Source organism: Coloeus monedula (genome assembly GCF_965178545.1).
Source record: "Coloeus monedula genome assembly, chromosome: 6".
Lineage (NCBI taxonomy): Eukaryota > Metazoa > Chordata > Aves > Passeriformes > Corvidae > Coloeus > Coloeus monedula.
This window is the reverse complement of record NC_138786.1, coordinates 25,023,338-25,046,096: the sequence shown is the minus strand read 5'-3', so window position 1 is coordinate 25,046,096 and position 22,759 is coordinate 25,023,338. Positions and strand designations below refer to the sequence as shown.

Here is a 22,759-nt window from a genome sequence, read left to right as displayed (position 1 = left end):
TATTTAGATGCTTCTCTGTCACATATGTGCTGTACAGGCTTCCACAGAGGCTCCTTGCTGTCTTTAACAGCAAAAACTGTCCAGCAAATTCTCATGTGTACTTCCTCATGCTCTCCCCCAAGTAAGAGACTGGGACTTGGTGCTGCAAAGCACTGCCATTGACCAGAGTTTTAGATTTAACAAGTGAAAAGAGTTTCTTATTATGAAGGTGGTGTAATGTTGTCTCTCTGCATAACAGATATCTAAAACCACTCTCCACTGTTGTTTTCCTGCAACTTCGAAAAGAAAGCTTCGGTGCTTTGAGGGTATCTGGGAAACAGACCATCATTTCAAAGGAGGGAGTGCAGCTCATCAGTGATGTGGCCAATCACATTTCCAGTGCTTAAATAGTGGTTGGAAATGCCAGTGGCTGAGCAGTATTGCCTGAGAGATGAAGATGCTCTGCCTGCCAGCTTCAAAGCCATTTCCTTGATGTGGCCACTGACAATCTCAGTAACATGCTTATTAGTGAGAATTAAGAACTGAAGCTACTGCTTCTTTAGACAGGAGGAGAGGAGGCTTCTGGAATGTAATAAATAAATCAGAAGCACTTTGACATCTTCAAAGGGTTTTGTTTTAAATACTGGCTTTTCTCCTGGGGACCCTCTTAGCCCCAGTCTTTCTTCTTTGAGATAATTAATTCAAGCTGCTCTACATGTTTGATTTTGCCACAGTGAACAGAACTGGTCTGAGTGGCAGGGAAGTCTTGCAAGATCCTGTGTTCTTCTAGGTCAGCCTCCCACACAGCTCCCTGGAGTCTTTTACACGAGACAGAACAGTGTTTCCCCAGCAATGTGTTTAGACAATTGATGCTGCAGGAGTTGGTGCGTAGATTGCATCTGGCCCTGTGTTCAGAAGGGTCCTACTGGATGACCCATACTTTGGCTATAATGAACTGACAATCCTCAGATGGCACAGTGTGCCAGGTACTGACTGTATGGGTTCAGTAGACCTACACACAATTGAAAAGAAATACCAATTGCCTTTCTTTAGCATTGCCTGAATACTCTGGGGTTTTTTCATCAAAGTGGAGTATTTTTTTCTGTTTTACAGTTTAAGCTGTCATTGCTCAGATGAGTTTGATTGTCCCCACTTCAGAGACTGACCTTTTTATCTTTAAGTGGTGGTAGCAGTGACCAGAGCATTATTTTTGTTTTCATTTTGATGAACATTTTTGTCCTGAAATCCACAGGTTTTTTTCCTGAAAGGAGGAGTTGAACTTTGCTATCACTTATATTTCATCTTTATGGCCTGTGGCTGGTATTTTCCATATTCAAGAAATATGCTTTGAAATAGGGACTCATGTAGCTCCCTACATGCACCTACAGCTTAACAGGGAGAAAGAAGACTGTCCCTGGCCCAAGAAGTCTTCAGTTGTCATGAAATTTGACCTGATAGTCAAATAAGAGACCTGATATGAAAATAGACCAATTCTTTTATCAGGAAGGGAGGATAGGGTGTTCACAGTGTGCTGATTGTTGGTGCAATGTTATTTCCTTTGTAGTTAAGTAGAGTTTGTTTGAGTATAGATGGTGAATTGCAACTGTTACAATCTTTATGAATCTGAAAAATATCCCAGTTAGATGAATTCTGGTACACAGAGGGATAGCATGAGTCTTGTTCTGCTTACACCAGTTTACTGCTTGTGTAGCTGTCCTGTCTGTAGTCAGTTAGTCAGAAGCTGGACTTTGATGATCCTTGTGGATCCCATTCAACTCAGGATATTCTACAATTCTATATAACCATGTGAACCAGCCTTGCAGTTTTTTGTGCCAGTGTTTGTTCCACCATGTCCACCAGGCTTTGAATGTCACACTGCTCTGTTCACACTGTAGCTGAAGTGTGTGATTGACATTCAGGATCTTCTCCTCACTCCAGGTTCTTAAGCTGCCTTTGTTTCATAGTAGGGCATCCACATCCATGCAGCAATGGGTGTTCCCATTCCTCTCTCCTAACTTCTTATACTGGGCCACTAGCAATCCTCAGTTGCACATAATTCCTTGGCTGCACTTTCTCAAGGTCTGGGGTTCCTGGTTACAGACTTCAGTTTTTTTTGTAAATGCTAAACTGTTTCTCTTATCTTATAGGATTGTGCTGATGGATGATGCAATGGATTGCCTGATGTCTTTTTCTGATTTCCTCTTTGCTTTCCAGATCCAGTTCTACTACTCAGGTAAATGCGGGGAAGCTGTTGACTTCTTCTCCCACTTGTAGCATTACAACTTTACAGCTTCCCAATGTTTGCACTTTTTTGACACTTGAAAGGATATGGGTTTTCACAGAAAATATATAGCTAATGGAATCTACTGATGAAAAGCATTGCTGATGTCAAGAGATTAGGAGACTTAATGAGCAGGTTCCAAATTTTTGTGAATAACTACATACCCGCAACTGCTATGTCTTATGCATGTATTTTTCTTGGCCTTGAGACATAAATTTCCAGCTTTATCTAGACTATGTTAACACCTAACAATTAACTTTTACTAGGAACATTTTTTTCCCTTTCTTTAAGGAAATTATTAAATCCTAGTGGAGACAGGATAGGAAAAGCCCACAAGCTAGTGCCTTTTAAGGGAAAAGGAACTGCACAAATATATATATAATTCTTCCCCTTAATACTTGCCCAACTATGAGCTGGTTTCAACCCAGAGAGTTTCTGAACTGGATATCATTTTAATGGGTTTAGGAACTCTCAGTGGACTCCACTCCCAAGAACTTCTCCAACAGCTTCCCCTTGAAATCACATAAAATTGTAACCTCCACACCTCTTGGTGAAGAGTTGCACACTGTCCTGTAAAGAACCACCTCTCTTGTTTGATTCAAAGCCCCCTAGTTGGAAAGCAAAAGGAACAGATAATCCATATGAACATTCTTCATGTTGTTGGTCATTTATCGTATTTTATCCCTCTTCCTGAGTCTGAGTTTTAACTAGATGGGATAGTTCTAAAATTCTTGGCAGGAAAAGTACAAATCAAATAATATTGGTTTGTGTGTGTGTATTTGCTTATGTTTACCCACACGTATATATCTGTAAAATCCCCAGGTATTTTTAAACTTAAGTTCAGGAGCCAAGGTAGAGAAACTTGGATGAGCAAGCACCATTCAGGTGCTTGTCCTGTATGGGAAGACTGCATTAAAATACATCGGTCTGTTCACCCTAGCCCCTCTAAATTGTGATTGAGGAACGAGAATCTCATTCAGGACAAAAAGAGGGAAGCATCAGATGTGCTCCCAAGCACTGGGGACTGCTGGCATGCCACTTTCTCATCTGCTGGTACACAGCAGTTTCTAACATAAAGCTCATGGATTTCTGTCCACTCACACTGAAATAGCTCCCTCTGATGGACATAACTCACAATTGGCCTCGACCAGGCGAAACAGGCCAGATCTGGAGACACTGGCTAGAAGCTTTTGTGAGCATAGTCTGTGGTCAGAGAGTAAGCTTGGGTGGCCTTCCGAACTGATCCAACCTGTGAGTTCCCATCATTCTAGCAGTCAAGAGTCAACTGCTATCCCTAATACAAAAATCTCTTTTTCTCAGTACTTCTGTGTATATACTTCCCTTGTAACTGCGCTGTGCATATCACAACTTTATCCATGACAACTCACTGTAAAAAACCAGTTCAAAATGGTGATTTTGAGTTGGGCAGAACCAGGCTTGTAATGCCTTTAGTCAGGGACAGAAAATGTGTTTGGAAAGTTTTCTCTGATATAACAAATATTTCCATGGGGCTGCAGAACCTCAGCACAGCCTCAGGGCCTGCTGACATCCTGACTTTCCTCTCCACCCACCTCACGCACAGCATTGCACTTCCATTCACTCGGAACTTAAATGCACTGGAGTCCTGGCAAGCTCATTCTTGTGTACCCACACTCAAAGATCCCATCCCTGTCCTGTTCACCCAGGCACAGTGCACACATGCAGCCTGTCATACACTCTCCCACCAACCCACACACATGCAAACCACTCCAAATGGAATCTAGATTTGTAAACTGCTGACCACATCCATAAACAAACTTGTTTAAAATTAGACTCCTGCAGTAAACAGTGGGTAGTATGAGGAGCCTGGGGAGAGGCTTTCTGCCAGCTCTAGCCCTGACCTGCCCTGGCCCTTCCTCTAGATCCTGTGTTATATTTACTTTGGAGCAGCACAGAGGCAAGCTGGGATACAGCCTGGAGCCCTAACTAACTTGCTCCCTTTCCTCCTGTTGCAGTTCAATACAGTTTGCTCCCAGCTTGGATGAGCTCTTAATCAGTGTCAAGAGGTGGAGAAGAAAAACATTTTAGACTTCACAAACTAGTTTTGTGTTTGACATTAGCTTTCACGCTTCTCTGTTTTATCCGTGTGCTAGCTCACGTTTGTTCCCTTGAGATGAATCTTCTCAACAGAGTGAGTGACCTCTCATAATCATCCTAATAAGAAGAAGACAGCAACTTCTATGGAAATGGCTGTATGGGCCTGCATAATATCTATTCTGAATATGCAGGATGCTGTAGAGTTGTGCTTATTTCCAGTTGATGCTATGTACAACACAGAACAACAGTTTAAGCCACAGTACGGTAGGTCAGGAGGAGGCTTTGCCAGTTCCAACCCTGAGTTTTAAATGGCTTTCGGTTGTTTTAGAGTTCCTGGAAAGTGTGGCTGCCATTTATCAAGACCTACTGGCTGGTAAGAATCCAAATACTGTGATTGTGCCAACATCATCCTCTGGGCAACATCGGCAGCGCCAACCCCCAAATGACTGCAACCCACTTGAAGGAGTAGAGGCATCTCTCTTCTACCAGTGCCTGGAGTCCTTGTGTGACAGATCAAAATACAGGTACGAATGGAGTCTAAGATATAAATTTCAAGTCTCTTTCTCTGGAGACACTTTGTAAGGTTGGAGCTGTGAAGAAATAGAGGACTTTGAACAAGCTGATATTCACACATGGATCTCATTGAAGAAGTATGAAGGGAAACATCATAGCTGAACAGCTTTAACCAAATGAGAGAAACAATTTCATGGACCACAGAAACATGGGTTTTGGACTGATTCTTGAAGTAATAGATTGATTTGGATTTCTGCTCTCTATCTCACTTCTGCATTGACACCTTCATCAAGGAGAGATGCATCATGAGTTACCTGGAGGGGCTAAACAAGTGCAGTTGTGTTCTTGGGAGTTCAAAGAGCCCACTGGGTGGATGGAGTATGAAGCCTTAGTACCTAGGCAAGTTCACACTGTCAGTCTGTACCCGAGGCTGTGTTGGAGCTGATCTCCAGCTACAGATCCCTGGCACAAGACTAGCTTTAGTTCAGCAGGGAATGGAGCAATAGCAGACCTTACTGTGTAGCTTTGACAGACACTTTGATCATAGTTTCTTGCAGGTAATGAGCATACACCCTCCTAGAAGGTCATGGTCTAGAAACACAAAATAACTCAGGACACAGTTCCACCTGATTTCTGCGTTAGGTTTCCAAATCCAAATTTGTAATCCACAAAATTACCACTGAACTGCTGTCCAGTGCTACAGATGTTTAAGCATGGAGTTAATGAGTTGTTTTGTTCCTTTAAACAACAAAAGCTCTACATTCCTTGTATGTCCTGAGAACTTCAGATGGGATGAGTACTGTGGGCCTGTCTGGTAGGTCAGGCTTTGCACAGCACTATGAGGGGAGCCATTCCCAGCCTTTCATGCCGTAGCTCCGTACTCAGTCAGGCTTTGGTAACCACTTCTGCCTGAGGGATCACCAGCCCATCCCCACATCTCCCAGGGATACCACTACACCAATGACTGTTCAACACTTTCTCTTCATGAGGCAGTTTGATTTTGCATCAAATCCTTCAAGGAGTAGTGGTCAAGAGCAAGAATCACCATGAAGATACTGCTTAGAACTCAGGACCAGGGGTTATGGTGAGTGTAGAAGAAGGGGATATGCTAATTTAGTCCTCACCTAAATAGTGTTCTCTGACATATTTAGGCTATCATTGGAGAGGTTTTCTTGCCCCTTAGATGACTATCACTGATAATAGTGTGATAGCAGCATTGCTGAAAGTGTTCAAAAATGTGTAGATGTGGCAGTTAGGGACATGGTTTAGTGGTGAACACAGTGGTGCTCCATTAACCACTGGACTCAGTGGTTGTAGTCTTTTCCAAACTTAACACTTCTATGAAAGTTTATTGACTTCTCAAAGTATTTCCCAGAGAATTTTTGAAAGAACATGCTAGGGCTTGGCATGCGCATGCCTCTGAGTGCATCTAGGCTTTTCTCACTGTGCTTGGAATGAAGACAGGTAAGACTGCTCCTGGGGATGTCCCCCAGCTCAGAGATGTTGCTTAACAAATGGGGAGCAGATCCAGTGCTCAATAAGCAAGCTGCTGGTTATTTGTTTTAAACTGAGTCTGGGCAACCTGACAGTGTTAGAACAGGTAAAAGGGTTTATTTCTCCAGTTTGAGCTGGGCCTTAGAAAAAAAAAGATTGTAATTTGGAAGACAAGATGATCTCTTTCTCTCCTTTCCTAGCTGTCCACCTTCTGCTCTTGTGAAGGAAATGTTGAGTAGTGCACAGAGAATGACCTTCTATGGATTCCTTATGGCTCTTGCAAAGGATCAGGCTATCAATCGAGCCCTAGGTAAGACTCCTCTGAATGATACAGCTCTAGATTTTCAGTCATTCTGTACTTCGGTGGAATTTCCTTTGTAATTATGACCCACATTTTACACTGTCAGGAAGTGAGTGAGGGAAAGTTTTTCATCTTTTTGTTGATGGATTAACTTTAAAAGCACAACACTGTGCCTGTCTGCCTGAAGCTGTGGAACGTCCTCAAAGATTACTGAATGGAGGTGCTATCCTATGTTTTAGCCCGTTGTGCTCCCACAGATTTTAAATGGCTGCTCTCAACTATAAGAAAAGAAGGCATACCTAATGGAAAACCTCTTCTGCTTCCTTGTCTCAAAGGTTCAAAGCCCAGTCTTTCCCAGCTCTTCCCCACCTTCCCTCAAGGCAGTGTGATCTTGCTAGTAGCTATCTATGGCCTGCTGAAAATCTGATCATAAAACACAAACTGCTACAAAAATCTGTACCACACTGCTGTGGGAACCACAGGGATTACCAACCAGCATCTCACTGCTTGTTTCTATGTTGTGCTGGTTTGGAGCAAGGAAGCAGTGTTGCATTGGCAAAGGACAGTATGTAATCCATCCATAATTCACTCACGGTTTCATATTTCCCCCATATGCCTTGCTTGTGCTCTTCCTCCTCTTACAAAGAGGAACTGAAATGGCTTTTCTGTTTGACAAGACTGTATCCAGGAGATAAATTTAAATGGCAGGAGCAGGGAGGGAAGGGTATGTGTGGGGGGGTGTTCCCAAACACTCATCTTCACTCATCTCCACTCAGCAAATCACCTGGCCATTACAGGTAGGCTCTCTCTGTCTTTGGGTAAGTATCCTCTTCCTCTTCTTCTAGGCTTGAGTATCTGCCAGTCCCTAATTGCAAAGACAAAACTCAATGAAAAGGTGTACCTTGCCTGAGGGCTGCTTCTTTTGCATGGGTGTGTATCATAGTACAGTAAAAGTGTGCCTTCCCTGGCTGAGCCCCTTCTCACAGCAAACCATTTAAGCTGCTGGGGCAGGGCAGATTATATATCAAAGGTACATGAATACAGCCCTGCAAGCCCCTCTGCAAGCAGGCTTAGAAAGCAGTGTATTCACTGGGAGGAAGAGGATGCCTGGATGGCAGCAAGCAAAATCTTTTTTTCCTTTGCCCTATGAAATCCACTTCTAGTCAAGCACAAAGAAAACAGATGAAAAGAAAAAAAAAATCCTGCCTACAGCCTCCATTGTGCCATCTACAAAGTGAGTGGGTTTTCGTTTCCATTAATGTAGGCCCGTCCTCTGGCCCTCTGCCAGCCTCCTGCTGAGGCCTCTCTCAGAGGAGGGGCAGCAGCCACAAGTCTGACAGGTGCTAGCATTTTGGCAAGGAAAGGAGGATTCTTTTCCTGGTGTCTTTTAATCTCCCCTGAAGGGTGATTTCAATAAGTCTTTGGTCTGTAGGGGATCACAAGCTCCCCAAAGCCCTTTGGCGAGGGCCATTTCAGGCATAGGTGGTTTTGGTCTGACAAAGCCAGCAGCTCCTTTTAAGGAACAGGGATAGGGATTAAAGCAGCTTGTTCAGGTTGGGACAGTGCTGATGAGTTTGCCAGGCAGACTGGAAGGAATCTGCAGTGTATCTCCAATGTCAATGTTGATTTGTGAATTCTTTAAGTGCCATTTATCAACTCTCCCAAGTAAGTCTTGTGCCCTAGAGACTTCACTGTGCATTCTGCAACTACAGAAACAAGTTAAGCTTTAGTTGCATATTCCTTTAATTGAGCCCATGGAAAGAAGCAGGCTGGGATGCTTCTGTGGATCTCCTGACACTGTTTTGCAGTGCCAGGGTTTCCTGTTCATTTGCAGGAGTAGACCAGAACCCAAAAAAATGGGGGAATGAGTTCTGATCTAAACTTACTCTAGTTTTCGGGCACTCATTGCTACATTTTTGATGACTGCTGCCAGCCTGCCTCTGTGGGATGAGTGGCTCTCCAGCCTCTCCTTCAAGAGCAAGGTAACACAGCCAGAAAACAGATTTGTGTCCCCACAAGGAATACAAAGCCCCTTCTGAAATGTATTGAGTGTAGCACCCAGGTCTCCTGAAAAACCGTAGAAAGTACATTCCTCACTGTACCGTTGGTATAGATTATCGAATGGGTTTTTTGTCCTGGTGTGTAGTGGTACTCTCCAGGCTCTGGTAGGCAATCTCTGTGCTGTTCTCTGTCATTTCTGTGCTGGCTGATCACATTTTCTCATGACCCCTATACAAGGTGGAGTTCGTTAAAGAATTAGGAAGGAGGGCTTTCCTAAGAGCCCCATCTTCCTTTCTGGCTCTGCTAAGGTCCCAGTATTTTCAGAGAAGAGCAAGGATCATCAACCAGCTGTTCTAGTCCTGAACTATACCATGTCCTTCATCTGGAGTAGGCTTTCTAATGTGAAAAGGAGCATGCTGATCTTATGCTGAGAGGGTACCCAAGTACTGGCCCAGCCTTTCATGCTCACACCCAGACAGCAAGCAGTGCTAGAGCACAGTTCATCCACACTTAACTCCTGCCGACAATGTGCACGAGAGTCAGACCTGACTTTCCTGAGTTGCAGGGAAAGCACAAACCTTAAATGTGTGGAGTGTTTGATCCCCAAGATCAGTGTGTGACAAGAAACACAGGTGGCACAGAAATATAAATTTCCCTGGGTGGTATAGCGCATGTTTCAGGCTGTGGCACTGACAACACCACAACTATTACTCTCGTAGGATCCGGGACTGGTGACTATACTGGGCAATGAGCAAAAGCCCAAAGTTGTCAGACTACTCTGTAGTTTTGTACAGTGAATGAAAACTGCCAATCCTCAGGGTTGTAGGAAGTGAGACTACTGAGGCTGCCTCTCACTTAGTCTGAGCTCAGCTACAGCGTGTGTGAAAGACACAGAAAATGGATCATCATTTTTAATCTATGATCCTCAACATTCAGTGTCCATTTCTCTAATAGGTATAAAGAAAAATGTTCTCTGTCTTGCAGGCCAGATTTTGGATGCTGCTATGGCTTGAACACTTTTCTTGAAGAATGAATAGCCTAACTCTGCTCTGATACTTCGTTGGTTGTTGTTTTTCCCCCCAGGGGCTCTGCCAGATAAAGGAGACTTGTTTCTGGACCCTGCCATGGATCAGGAACTTGAGAAATTGTAAGTGGAATTGCCTAAACTAGGAGATAAAGCAACAGATTAAAGGTAGCATGCTAAAGAATAGTGTAATAAAGTACTGTCCTATTCCTCTGCTACACTACAAAACAATAAAGCAGCTAAAAGAGCACCCTGAACAGGAAGGGCTTCTTTGTGGTGCCTCAGTGCAGTTAACAAAAAATCCTTACAAAAGTCTTCAGAAACAGAGGGGAAGAGTGTGACTCAAAGAGAGATCTAGAGGAAGCAGCAGTCTCTAATGAACAGGGAAACTTTGGATGGTGAAAAGTAGGAGTGTTGGAAGGAACGAGCTCAGTCCAGAAGGTAAGTTTAAACAGGAAAAGGTTCCCACAGTGAGTCTGGGAGGTACCAGTCCAAGGTGTTCCCCCTCTATGCCATGAACATCTTTCCATCCCTGTGCTAGTTTTAAGTCTTCCTCCCAGGTTGACTCCAAAAGTGCTGCAGTAAAAGTTTATGCAACATGCTGCCAAGCATTTGTCTTCTCTTTCAGGGTAGCTCAGGTTTCAGGGCTTTCTGTCTCTGGTCCTGCCAGCTCCAGTGCAGACACAGCAAATATGCCCATTCGTAACTCGCCCAGGATTAACTCGCCCTGGAAACCTCTACACCATCGTCGAAAAATGGATGCTGAGAGCGAAGGCTCCAATGAAGAGACAGACTCCTCTGAAAACTGAAGGTTGTGAGGGTGGGCACCATTCCCATCTTGGGTTTCTCCAGAACCCACTGGAGGAACAGCTCCTCCCAGAGCATCTGCTCTAACAGTGGGTTCTGTCTACGTCACCAGTGTGTGTGTGTGGCTGTGCTAATCCCCGGTGCCGGGCTCACCCATCTTTTCCCAGGAACAACTTGCCTTTTTCTTAGCTCCAAATCGGTGCAGGAATAGCTCCTCTGCAGAAGCCGTTTACAGCTACAGAGTTATGCTTCCCTCTGCTGGCAAGCAGGACAAGGCAGCATCCGCCAGCTCTGCCACCACTTGGAACCAGCTGGGTATGCTCTCACCGGGGCGCTCCCTTCCAGTTCCGCAGTTCAGCACCTGCTGAAGCAGCGGGAGTACTACTGCAGGCCGCTTGCCAGTGTTTTGTTGTGTAGCTCTGTTCAGATTTGGCCCAGGTAACAGAGTGGTTAAAGGGCCAGCAGCAGCTCTGCACTGGTGTTCTACTATTCTTCCCAGTAATGCTGCACGTGCATATGATCAAAGGTAAGGAAATTCCTGAAGTTCCTAAAAAGGGCAGCTTACATATTGCCATGCAACCTGTCTCTGCTTTGTGCTTTCTCCTCCATGTGTCCAAGACTTGCCAAAGCAAATACAGCAATTAAGCTAGATTGCAGTAAGTACTGCATGGTGCTGTCTAGCTCCACTGCTGTACTGAGTTGCCCTTCTGTGAGGTTCCCCCCTCTCTCCAACAGTACGTTACATTCATTTTGAAAAGTTAATTTCAGAGGATTTGGAACAGAGGGAGAGGGTCTTTAAGTTCCTTGGCCACAGGTGCTATGGATTGCAAGCACACTGCTGGGTGGGCAGAAGCACTAAGGGAAAAGGAAGCAGTTCTCAAATGAGATTGCATTGGGGTTTTTTGTAAATATTGGTATTGTTGTAGCAGCAGCGTAGCCCTTAAAACTACAAAAGTAAGTAGCATCACACTGCATTAATGGCAACCAATGCAGCAGTTTTAACCTCCACAGACCCGAATGCTTTATCTAGCCCAGCTCCTGTGTCCCAGCTTCCATAGACTGGTTATATCCTGGGGAACTTCCATTTCTCATGCTTCTTTGGGAGCCTCCTTGCTCCTCCTGGTCATGAAGCGCTGCAGCATGGGCTACCAGGGGCTGGTAACCCAAAGCTTGTACCACGGTGCCGGCAGGGTTATTTATTTATTGTAAGTTAAATTATTTATGATCTGTGCATTCTCTCCCAGCTCAGTGAGTGGCTGTGACAGCCTGGCAATAAAGCACGCTGTGTCAGGCCTCTGCTGCGTCTGGGTCTTCGGGTCTTCTGGGCTGCCCTGGTCCCTCCTCAGGGGGAGCGGTGTCTGGTGGGCAGGACCAGCGCAGGGCTCCGGCCACCTTCCAGGGCCCCACCAGCCCCTCACCTCAGCCAGGGAAGGTGCCCAGCCCACCCCCAAGTGCCAGGGTGGCACTTGTGGCCATGCCCAGACCGCCCCTGCAGCTGCACCACCGCTGCCTGGAGCCCCAGCCCACTGTGGGTGCTGTGACACTGACACAACTCCCTCAGGGCACAGGGACAAGGAACAGGAAGATCTGACCCTGACCCCCCTCATGCCCCACCGAGGTGAAACATCAGCACAGAGCGGTGGAGTAACCCTTCCCCTCCCGCCCGCAGCTACCACAGCCCCTCAACTGGACAGGAGAGGGGAAGCCCGGGCAAGGTGCAAGCCTCTTCCCAGTCCCAGACAGAAGGCTCCAGAACAAGCAGCCCCAGCCTCTCTTTTGCTGACGGTGGGCAACTAGCCCTTTCCCACCCTTCTTCTTACTACCTCGTCCTCAACACCATCGTCCAAGGAAAACACTCTTGCTAAAACCAGAGACCAAGCTGAACAGGACGAAAATGACAGTCCTCACTGCTGCATTTCATGGTTACGTCAGAGGCTCAGTACTTTGATCTGATCCAAAGTTGGGCAACAAAATAGCCAGGGATCCAGTAAATTTCTTTACTTCTTGACCTGGGCCTTTTTTGCTGATGATGTAGTTAGAAGCTAAAAAAATAATCTTTGCTTTGATTTTTTTTCTCCTGCATTCATATATGCTGGTTTAGAAGACGGTAAAAAGGACTAGATCACGGTAAAAGGCAAACTCTGCAAATACAGAGGACTCCACAGCACCATGGATTGGGAGCAGTGATCAGAACAAAAAACAGTCATGTCACATGATGTTCAGAAAAATAGCATTCCCCTTTCCTCTGTCACTTGGTGAGCTAAGTTATGGGCCAAAGAAGGACAGGAGCACTGATGAGGGCAGCCCAGGAGTTCTGTCATATCTTCTACACCAATGAGGTTAACCCTGTAAGAAGGCCTGTCTCCACTGGCTAGTAGATAGCAGTGGATATGAGGGCACATTGATTTTTAATAGAGTGGAATCCAGAGATATTCAGAAAGCATCCTGGGCACAGCCATGTCCTGACCCCCTCCGCTTACCTTCTCCCCTCCCCACCCAACCCAGACAAATAAGACAATCCTGCAGAGTTTACTCCAGGCAAAGGTGGCATCAGTGCCTCTTGCTGGCTTCCCTTTGAGTTGCAGTCCCTGGGTCATCAATATGAACCGTAACGATCCTGAGAAGGAAACAGACAGAGACACCTTGCTAACACCTTCATGCAAAATCCAGAGACGGATAACAAGAAATTGGGGGGTTTGGTATTTTAATGCAGTGTGAGGTTATCTAGACAGGACACCGTACAAAAGCAGAAAGTAAAATGACCTTGACTTTTTAAATTCTGCCTGGAATTTGTGGGAAGAGGTGTATTTGACATAACAAGGTGCCCTGTCCAGCAGGACAGTAAGGCTGGCCAAGCAGAGTTCACTGGCCACCTGGAATTGCTCAGCTATTGTACTGTAGTCATCAGCTAAAAAAGACAAGTGTCTACCTGGGACTTTCCACATAATTTGAGAAGATAGTGATAATTCCAGTGGAAGCCAGGTTATGGTAGAAGTCCCTGAACATGACAACAGCCTTTCTGAAGGTGCCATCGTGTAACCTCACCTGGAGGGAGTTCATCACCCCATTGGCCAGGACAGCCATCTTGCCAGCCACTGATTTCACTCCTTGCTTGAACTGTGCAATGTCAGCTGCAGGCAGAACATTTCCAATAGACACGCCGCCTACAAGAACCAGGAGGAGTTATCCCAGAGTCCTTCAGCTCCAGAAAGCACCCTGATCCCCTCTAGTCTAGGTCTTCCAAAGCTGCCCCCTCCCTCAACCCACTGAGTGCTAACAAACCTGAGTGCACATTGTCAGCCTCTCCAAACAGATCTGCAGAGCTGATGGCACTGCTGCCCGAGAGCTGCTGTAGTCGGGATCTGGCTTCATACTGCAGCAGAAAACAAAACAAAAAGGTTATATAGGAAGGGAACAAAGTAGGACCTGGGCAAAGAGGAGGAGGTAAAGCCAGAGCTGTACCAGTGTTAAGCACTGCAGAATGCATCTACCTCAGCATCTGCCTCCCGCCCGAAAAACATATCTGAAGAGATAGCTTTAGCCCCTGCAAACTTCTGCCGAGCTTCATTGGATTCCACCATGGATGGCCTGTTCTCCATCTCCCGCCTACTGGTGGGTCTGAGGAAACAAGAAGAGACATCTCAGATGAAGCTCACCAACACAGTAAAGAATCAGATTTCTGTCTCAGACCTCATCTAATCAAAGGAAAGCAAGACATCCTTAAGTGTTAGTTATATTGGGGCTCTCCTTTCCCCATTTCAGGACAGTCAGCACTTGATGGCCACAGGCTGTATAAACTTATGAATATGACAGGCAAAGAAGTGTCCAAGGCCCTTTCACTCAAGGCCCTTTTTCTTGGGCTTTTCTGTGCAAGTTATATTTCTGCACAAGGCTCCTGCTGTAACACAGCAGCATCTATGCCACAGCCCCCACACTCATCCTTTCTCCCCTATACAAGGGGCAAAAGGTACACTAGCAGTGGCAAGCACTTTACCTCTCTGAAACCGGCCGAATACTGGAAATGGTCACCTCTGGTTCCTCCTCTTTGTCCATACCCCATGAAGAGTCCGTTTCCCATCGTGAGCCAAACGCATCTTCGAATGAGAAGGGACTGTATTTGTACCTACGTACCAAAAATAGGTTATTTAGGCCAGACATGAAATTCAGGAGTAAGACATGACTACACTGAAGCTAAGTCTTACTTGGGGGGTCCAGATGTGAAGCTTCCACCATCTTCAAATAAGTCCAATTGGGAGCGGGAAGATTTTGCTACCAGCGGCGTCTCCTGCTCAATTACTTGCATCTCAGACATCACCGAGTGTGAAACAGAACTAGCACAACAAACAGGCAGAGTCAGGGCTGATGGGTCTGACAGCATCCAGTCCCTACAACCAGTGTGCCTCAAAACTGAATCTGGCCTTCGCAGGCAGGGCGCAAGTGACACAAGTTTTGAGGGAGAGTTGTGGGATGTCAGCCCCCTTCACTACTTATCTGTACTCCTTCAGAAGTCTTGAGCTACCTTCTTGAAGGAGGGATTCTGCAGGGGGACACCTGTCAAGCAGCAGGGCTCTAGTGCTAGACACTGACAGGCCACACATATCTTTGGAAAAGCTCAAATGAGAACCACAACCTTTGAACAGAATGCTTATTCCTTCTGGGGCCTGAAGCATTTTTAGTCAGAGACCAGCATATGAGCACTTAACTCATCTCCTTATCTGTTACAAGAGAAACTACTGCCTTCAAGAAACTTTTCCAGAGCAGGGTACTTCCAAGACACCTGTCTGTCCTATGCCATCCACAGCCAAGTACCTTCTGGACACCAGTCCCATTCCCAGCCTCTCTGCTTGTTCACGTTTCTTCCCTTCAAGGTTCTGGAGTTTCTTCTCTTCCTTCTTCCGATCAAGCTGCAGTTCCTGATAAGCCAGTCGCATTGAGGTGACTCTAAGGGGAAAGAGCCATGGTGGGTAGCAGCTCACTACCCTCCCTTGCTGCCCATGTTGTAGAGGAACAAGTGGTAAAGTAACCCCAACCACCCTTCAAAACAGCCACTTTCACAACAGTTCTGCCAACAATCCTTGCACACAAGCTATTGCTTGTTTTGCCATCTCACCTCCACTGGGATTCAACTATGGCTAACCATGATTTCCTTACTGTAAGCATCACAATGTCTATCTTCTCCCCCCCGCACCCAGAATGATCCATCCAGTTCAGCCTTACCCTTTTTCAGTCCTGTCCAAAGGTGAACAGAAACACACAATACAGAAGTATCTGCTCCCTAAACTCTTCCAGGAATGCTAATTTGAATAAAACACAGCAGTATAACTTATGCCCTGCTGCAAGGGCCATATTGGCATATAGCTACTGCTCATCCTCGCATGCAGTATGTTCTGTAGTCATATTTGGTGATCCTAGGGTGAACAGCATTAACCTCACAGTACTTCTGCCTTAGGTATGCAAGGTACTCATCCCAAACAGGGCACTTACATGGACTCCTCAGCTTGTTTCCTGGACTCCACTGCCTGCTGCTCCCTCAGCTGTTCTGCCACCTGGGCTTGCCGCTCAATCTCACTGAAGCTCTGGCTGCTTACTTTCTGGGCTCCAAGACCTTTTTTTGCACCCAACTTGAAAAACAAAAACAAAATCCTGTGAATTCTTCATCCTAGATTGTTCATTGTAGAAGAAAACCTGAATCCTACTTCTTGCTGCACCAGTGAGGCCTTCAGTCTCCCTGTGCAGTCACAGCCTACAGACCCAAAAGAGCTTGCAGCACAGTATGGAAGAACACCCAAGAGTTAACCCACCAGTGGCCAAGCACTTGGAGATCAGCCACATACGCTTCAGACCACAACCAGTAATGATCCAGAACTTAATTTTTTTTTGTAATAATACACAGGCTTGCTTAAGGTCTCCTTTCCCAAAAACAGATCTCTACAGCTTTGTCACACAGCTGTTAAGGGCAGAAAGCAAGGATCAGGGAAAGGACAGCAGAAATGCAAGACATGCTTTACCTCCCCTCCATGAAAGAGCTCAGACATACCCCTTTCTTGGCAGCTGCTGGCTTCTTCTTTCCAATGAGGGAGGATTTAAGTTCTGCAAGAGAAGGGAAGCAGCAAATAAGCAGAAGTGAATTAATTTAAGAGGCCAAAATTAGATAGCAACCCCCATGAACATCCACCACAGTCCAGCTGCGGTAGCATCCAGGGCACACCATGCAGCTTCACATCAGAAGCCTGGGTGATTTCACCCTGGCAAGAAAGATGCATGTAGAAGCTCCACAGTTACAGGCTGGTGGCCTAAAAAAGCATGTCCATTTCTGGAGCAACTTATAATTGAATGAAGAACTGTGAATAACTCCTCTGTTTTATGCAGTAGGTGACCCCACCCAGTAGGGATCAGGGTAGTTAGAGAAAGACTAGGTTTATTTCATACACAAATTCAAGAAAACACAGCTTCAGAGGCATGTGAAGGTCAGTGCCTCACCAATGCCTTAGGGACAAAGCAGCAAGAACCCTAAAGTTGTGTTTGCATGAACATACCAAAAAAAAGGGACCTAAAGTGCAGCAAGCTGTAAAAGCAACAGGTTCCCCAACACCTTGCACTTGTCACTGTTGAGGGCATGCCACACTTGTAAAACCAGACAAGCGCCAGCCAAGCAGCAGATGTCTGGGGAAAAGTGTAAGAACAAAGCAGAGAGGGACTGCCCAAAACATCTTCCAGCTTCCCACAGGTAGCTCCAAAATCTTTTACTGCCCTTGCTGGGCTTTTCTTCTGCATGTGTGTGTCTCCTGACTTTCTACAGCCACATGACTTTTGTTAGCCCATAGATTATTCTTGACAGCCTTTCTTTTATCTTTTCTAGTCTTACAATTTTTTTAAATAAGGAGATTCAAAACATTCTCACTATCTGAAATGGTTTTCCGCTCGTTGTTCCTAAAACTTGATTCGAGGTTGTTTGGTTTTGTCTTTGGGGTTTTTTATACTGTCAGGAACCAGAAATGTTAATAAGGTCTCTTTACAGATATGACATATCTGGTTTAGATCTCAATACAACACATATAAGCTTTGGCTTGTTCTCTCCCTCTAAGCACAGGAAGCTAAAGTTAGAATTGAAGGCAGAATCTCAGGAGGGGCAAGCAGAGTTGTCACAAGCAGCCAACGCAGGCCAGCTGTTAGCCAGTTACCTCCAGCAGGAGCGGCCCCTTGTGTTGACAGATACATGGACATGTCTGAGGAAGAGACGTAAAACACGGGGAATGAACAGACACTTGAGGACACAGGCCTTCCACCCAGAATGAACCCACTGTGGGCTAGGAGCATGCTCTCAATAAGGAAAGAAGCTCCAGCTACATGTTCTCTGTGCAGCCAGGACAGTAATGGCAAGGGAGAAAGAGATACAAATCCCCATTACTCTGAAAACTAAAAATTCATTTGCCTCCAAAGGTTCTGTGAGGAAACAAACCAAAAAACCAGCCATGTGGCCTTGATCACCCAAGTTCTAAATATGCAAATACCAAGTTTTGTCCAAAGCTCAAAACCAGGAAAACATGCTTTTGGGAAAGCAACAGCTTTGAACTCAATCATCCAAAGGAGGAGGAAACCTCCAGAAAACTGTGGCTTGGTTTTGGGCTTCAGGAACATCCTAAGTACTGGCTCCACAGGGAGATAAGCTCGTTTAGACATTCTGGAAACTGGCTCACTGCTTCCAGCTTCACTGAGCTTACTACTGAGCAGTGGGTACAAGAGCAAGACTGATCTGAGAGTGAAGAGTCTTACTTACCTAGAGGAGCTTTAGGAGATGTGCTCAACAAGTCAATAGATGGACCTTGGCCAGGATCTGTGGGCACAAAACCAGAAGAGAACAGTCAACAGATTGATTCTCAAACCTGTTCTTTCCAGCATGTTCACAATTCCACTGCATGTCTCCTAGCTCCTCTGCCCCCACAAATAAATCCAGTTACAGCTTGAAATATGCAATTTCCAAGCACAACAACTTTACACCTCTACAGAGCAATTCCCTCTGCAGTGTTCTTAACAGAGTAAAAGAGAGCAAACACTGCAGAGAAATATACAAAGCTGTTTCAAATTACAGCTATACCTCCAGATTCTTGGTTTCCTTGTCCTTCATCCTAGAAAATTTTCTGTCCTATGTCATTTTCAGACCCACCAAATTCAAGGGATAGAGAAGAGTGTTTAGACAAATCATTATGTCTGAAAGCAGGGAAATGGAGCAGCTAATCCCCAAAACAGTTTTGTGTGTGTTTCAGGAAAAGCAAAGAACTGATCCCAAACAGAGCAGTGTTTTTAGAAGTCTCCATTAATTTAACTAAACATCATAAGAGTGCACAGAACTTCCACTCCTTCAATCCTGAACCAAAGGAAAAGTTCAGCCCTTTCAACAGTGGTACAGAACTGTATTCTCCTGGAAATGAAAGCAGGTTCTCAGAAAAAATTATTCAGCAAAGAACTCACTCGAAACTTCACTGCCTTCTGATGACTTTGCTGCTTTTTCCACCTCCAGAGAAGACTGTGCAGGATTCTGGCTGGCATCTGCTACATCCCAGGTACTGGAGGACTGCAAGGAGATACTCGTTCCAGTTATTTGCAGAAGATGAATGAACCAAACAATCCCAAATTTACTACAGGTTTAGTGACCTATATTCAATTTTAGGCCAAAGGAAACTTGTTCCAAACTTCAGACTATGCCTTCCTTGAAGATAACATACAGACAAGTCCATATTCCCTTAGCAGGGACAAAAATTAAAAAAAAAAAAAAAAAAGACAAGGAAGCTAAGCTGAATGAATGGCCAGGAGGAATAGGAGGAACGATAGAATCGTTTGACAGTTGGCTAATGGGAGGACTTTCCAGGTTAAAGGAAATGAGGTTAAGTCTGGGAGAAAGTGTGAATGAGTTTTCCTGGAAAAAATTCATCTTCTCTTCCACTGTCTCTACTGGCCATACAGCCAATACTCACATCACTCTATGCACCTGAGAAAGTCTGCCTGGCATTTTGCAGTTGCCCAAATCCACTTTACCAGGGTCTGTGCACTGAAAAGTTTCTTCTAAACCAGAAGTTCAAAGTAATAGCTAGTTCTTGCTTTAACTGTACAAAGAAACTAAGCATTAACACAGCACACAAAGCATCTTCCAGGGCATAGCTGCTAGCTCTGAGTACTTCTTGAAGTTAAAGATGGTCTCAAAAACAAAAGACATGGATATTACAGGGACTGTTCAGATATGTGACTATGTCCCAGGCAGATGACTGAATCTTACTTCCTCCATGTTACTATTGAATTTAGAGTATATACTGAATACAATTTAGAGTCCTTCCAAGCTAAGGGACTGCTCCTGGCTGAACAGCTGGCTATTGGAGAGCTATTGAGGCTGCCTGGTTTAGGTAGTTCTTCTCACCTGTGTGTGTTCCGTGAAGAAATCAGCATCACTCTTGTCAGGGGAGTGCCCAGGGGCTCCACTCAGTCCATCTATAAGCAACTAAAGAGAGGAGAGGGAAAAAAGAAGATATCCTACAAGACTCAGCATCCAGCACTACACATCTAGCACTCCAGAGCTCTCAGACTTACATCAGTGCCATACTTGGCCATGGCAGCACTTGCCAGCTGCCGGATCTTCTCCCTGTACATCTGGGCAGCTCGACTGTTATATTTAGCATTGGCATCTGTGGTGGTACAGCCGTGCTGGCGGAAGAACGCAGTCTGAAAAGAGAGGAATATTCAGTCTCCTGACTGCTAGATCCCACTCAAGCAAGCACTAGACAAACTCAAGAGATAAAGAAAACTTCCCAGAGACAGGGGATGATATACTCAGAGCACAGCATGAACCAACCATTCATTGATCAGCTTTCTACAAGAAGTCTCACTCCAGGAGCCTGTAAAAATCATCCGTCTTCTCTACAGAGGGATGATTCTGAGTCACAATGCTGAGCGTGAGCTTTCAAACTGGTAAGTGTTATTAACTCCTATCATTTAAGAAGGCTATGCCTCTCATTTAAATGAGGTGCAAAAAATGACAGCTCTGCACTTCAGAAAACAATGCATGCAAAGATCACAGTCTGACTTCCAAGCACACTTGACAAATGCCCCCCTTCATTACACATTTCAGATGAGATTGGTACCAAGAATGCCACACAAAGGAAAAGGACAATAAACAGAGGATATGGATTAGCAAGAGGGAAAGCAAGCAAAATGCCTACAGAGGCTCCTCACCGCGTTGGCATTACTGCCCACTTGCATACACCTCAGCTGGAACCAGTTCCAGTTAGAATCCAACTCTGTGGACCTGTGTGAGAACCCATTTTTTCTATTAATAAAGAACAGGCAAACCAAATGCAAAACCAAGCTCTGGCCTAAAATGGTCAGATATTCCACTACTATCCCAAAGTGTAGCAGGCAAAGGTGGAAAGAATATCTTGAGAGCTTCTTTGCTCCTAAAAAAAAATTCATTTCAAATTTTAAAGTGAGGGAAAAGACCAGCTTTTATCCAAATTTTGAGGATCTCTCACTTGTAATGCTTGTTTAGAGGGTGGAGCTTGAGCTAGGAAAGCACGGTCAAGAACTTTTGTTCTACATGTGATCTCACCACAACATGAGAGAGTCATATTCAGCCCGTCCCACAGATTAGGCCAAAACACATGACAAAGCAACTGAGGATACATCCAAGTAAAGCTAAGGAATACAGCATGTCTCATATCAGTTACTCAACTTCTAACAAGTAAAGGTCACAGTTCTATTAACTTAAAACGTTAATACCAGAAATAAGAACTAGGCTGAAAAGCCAACACCATCTTCCCCATTAGGCTGATACCGAAAAGATTAAATTACATTCCTCTTTTTGCCTTGCTCAGCCTTACGAGAAGGTATATACACCACACTGCTGCCTTACTGGCAAGATTCACACACCACACTTTCGTCTCTGCTCCTACAATTCCAAGTCCAGACAGTGCTTCTGCAAGGCTAGCAAAAGCAACATGTCCATGTTCCACTTGAGGTGCTTTGGAAACTCCATCTTGGAAGTACTGAGTGACCCAGAACCTCCAGCGAGCAAGCCACATAAAACCGGAGGTGATCGCTCCGTGATAAGGCTTCTCTCCCAATCCCTGCGTGCCAAGGGGGGATGGCTGCCCCGGGCCTGCCGGCAGTACCGTGCTCCCCGCTCCCCACGCACCTGATGAAGCTGAGGTGCACGCCCAGGGACCTGTGGACGCCGGAGCAGTCGATGCACAGGAAGACCCCGTAGGTGATACTGGCCCAGCTCGGGTTCTTGGCGCCGCAGTCGAAGCACGACTAAAGCGAAGGCAGAGAGACAGCCAGGTTGAGGCGACGGCTCTGCCGCTCCGCCACCCCCTGCCACATCCCGGCGGCCCCGGCCGCTCTGCCCGGGCCCTCCCTAAGGGCCCCTGCCCGGCCGCCCCAACAGCCGCCGCAGCGCAGCCCGGAGCCCACCGGGGCCCGGTCGGAGCGCAGGCCACGGCCGCAGGGCAACAGCCCGACACGGAGAGTCCGGCGGCCCCCGGCCGCTCCCCGCTACCTTGTTGGCCGGCGCTGCCCGGAGCCGCTTGAAGAGGGTCTGGATCTCCGTCTTGCTCGGCTCCGCCGCCATGATCTCTCCTTCCCAGACACCCCCGCGGGGACGGCAGCCGACGGGGTCCAATCGGCGCCGCGGCAGGTCCGTGCTGGGCCGGCACTCCCCCCGCCGCGTCCGTGGGTGTGGACAGGGAGACGAGAGCGAGGTCCTTCTTTTCCTCCGGTCCTGGGCTGTGGGACAGCTTTAGCTCCGGGTCACCCCGGCCGCTGCCCCGGCTGCCGGCCCGACGCCTGGCGGGGGTCACGGCCTCGCCTTGCGCACATCGGACGTTGCAGGCGCCGAGACGCCCGTGAGCTCGGAGCGCGTACGGCAGTGCCACAGCGCCGCTCGGCGCCGTCGGGGGCCCTTGTGGCTGTGCCCCTCCTTTTGGGGCCGCTGCGGGCCCGCACCGAGAGAAGGGCTCCTTAGAATAGCAATGGGGCAGTGCCTGCCGTGGGTCAGCTGCTACCGGAGAAAAAGCTCAGAGCAGCGTTTACAGGGATCGCCTGCTCCAGCAGCCGACCTCAGGGCGCCGGGCCTGGTACACTGGCACAAGCAAACGGTGATTTGGAGATGATTTACAGAATGTCCTGTGTTGGAAGGGACCCACACAGATCATCGAGTCCAACTCCTGGCCCTGCACAGGATATCTCTCAAGTCACACCATGTGCCCAAGAGCACGGTCCAAACACTTGAACTCTGTCA

The 22,759-nt window shown here is 46.4% G+C and overlaps 2 protein-coding genes across 3 annotated transcripts in view; one reads left to right on the top strand and one right to left on the bottom strand.

Annotated features, from left to right (window-relative positions):
• CSTPP1 (centriolar satellite-associated tubulin polyglutamylase complex regulator 1) overlaps positions 1 to 10,809 on the top strand; it is an 80,425-nt gene extending 69,616 nt beyond the window's left edge. The window contains exons 5-9 of the mRNA XM_082283191.1: positions 2,127 to 2,212; positions 4,665 to 4,860; positions 6,544 to 6,653; positions 9,729 to 9,792; positions 10,298 to 10,809. Coding sequence (XP_082139317.1) covers positions 2,127 to 2,212; positions 4,665 to 4,860; positions 6,544 to 6,653; positions 9,729 to 9,792; positions 10,298 to 10,478 — 637 coding nt within the window. The 3' untranslated portion in view covers positions 10,479 to 10,809. The remainder of the gene's footprint in view (positions 1 to 2,126; positions 2,213 to 4,664; positions 4,861 to 6,543; positions 6,654 to 9,728; positions 9,793 to 10,297) is intronic.
• A 1,723-nt stretch (positions 10,810 to 12,532) lies between these two features.
• Positions 12,533 to 22,369, bottom strand: ARFGAP2 (ARF GTPase activating protein 2). Of its 2 annotated transcripts, XM_082283025.1 has the most exons (17): positions 22,019 to 22,368; positions 21,656 to 21,774; positions 20,698 to 20,770; positions 20,056 to 20,187; positions 19,886 to 19,966; positions 18,946 to 19,048; positions 18,254 to 18,310; positions 17,658 to 17,702; positions 16,514 to 16,566; positions 15,961 to 16,097; positions 15,286 to 15,417; positions 14,679 to 14,807; positions 14,471 to 14,599; positions 13,968 to 14,094; positions 13,759 to 13,849; positions 13,522 to 13,640; positions 12,533 to 13,093 (listed from the first exon to the last, which is right to left on the bottom strand). In XM_082283025.1, the coding sequence occupies exons 1-17, from the start codon at positions 22,088 to 22,090 to the stop codon at positions 13,073 to 13,075; spliced, it is 1,620 nt and encodes a 539-aa protein (XP_082139151.1). In that variant the 5' UTR covers positions 22,091 to 22,368; the 3' UTR covers positions 12,533 to 13,072. The 2 variants fall into 2 exon arrangements, with proteins under 2 accessions (XP_082139151.1, XP_082139152.1); XM_082283026.1 differs by lacking the exon at positions 17,658 to 17,702 and having other exon boundaries at positions 22,019 to 22,369.
• Between the last annotated feature and the right edge of the window lie 390 nt (positions 22,370 to 22,759).

Bases quoted from the DNA above. Each gene is read 5' to 3' on its own strand.
- ARFGAP2 (XM_082283025.1), bottom strand. From the start codon at position 22,090: ATGGCGGCGGAGCCGAGCAAGACGGAGATCCAGACCCTCTTCAAGCGG. The intron at 16,098-16,513 runs GTATGTCTGAGC...TTGTTTTTCAAG, and splicing joins CAGCAGCTGCCAAGAAAGGG to TTGGGTGCAAAAAAAGGTCT. The intron at 13,850-13,967 runs GTAGATGCATTC...TTTCTGCTGCAG, and splicing joins GGCGGGAGGCAGATGCTGAG to TATGAAGCCAGATCCCGACT.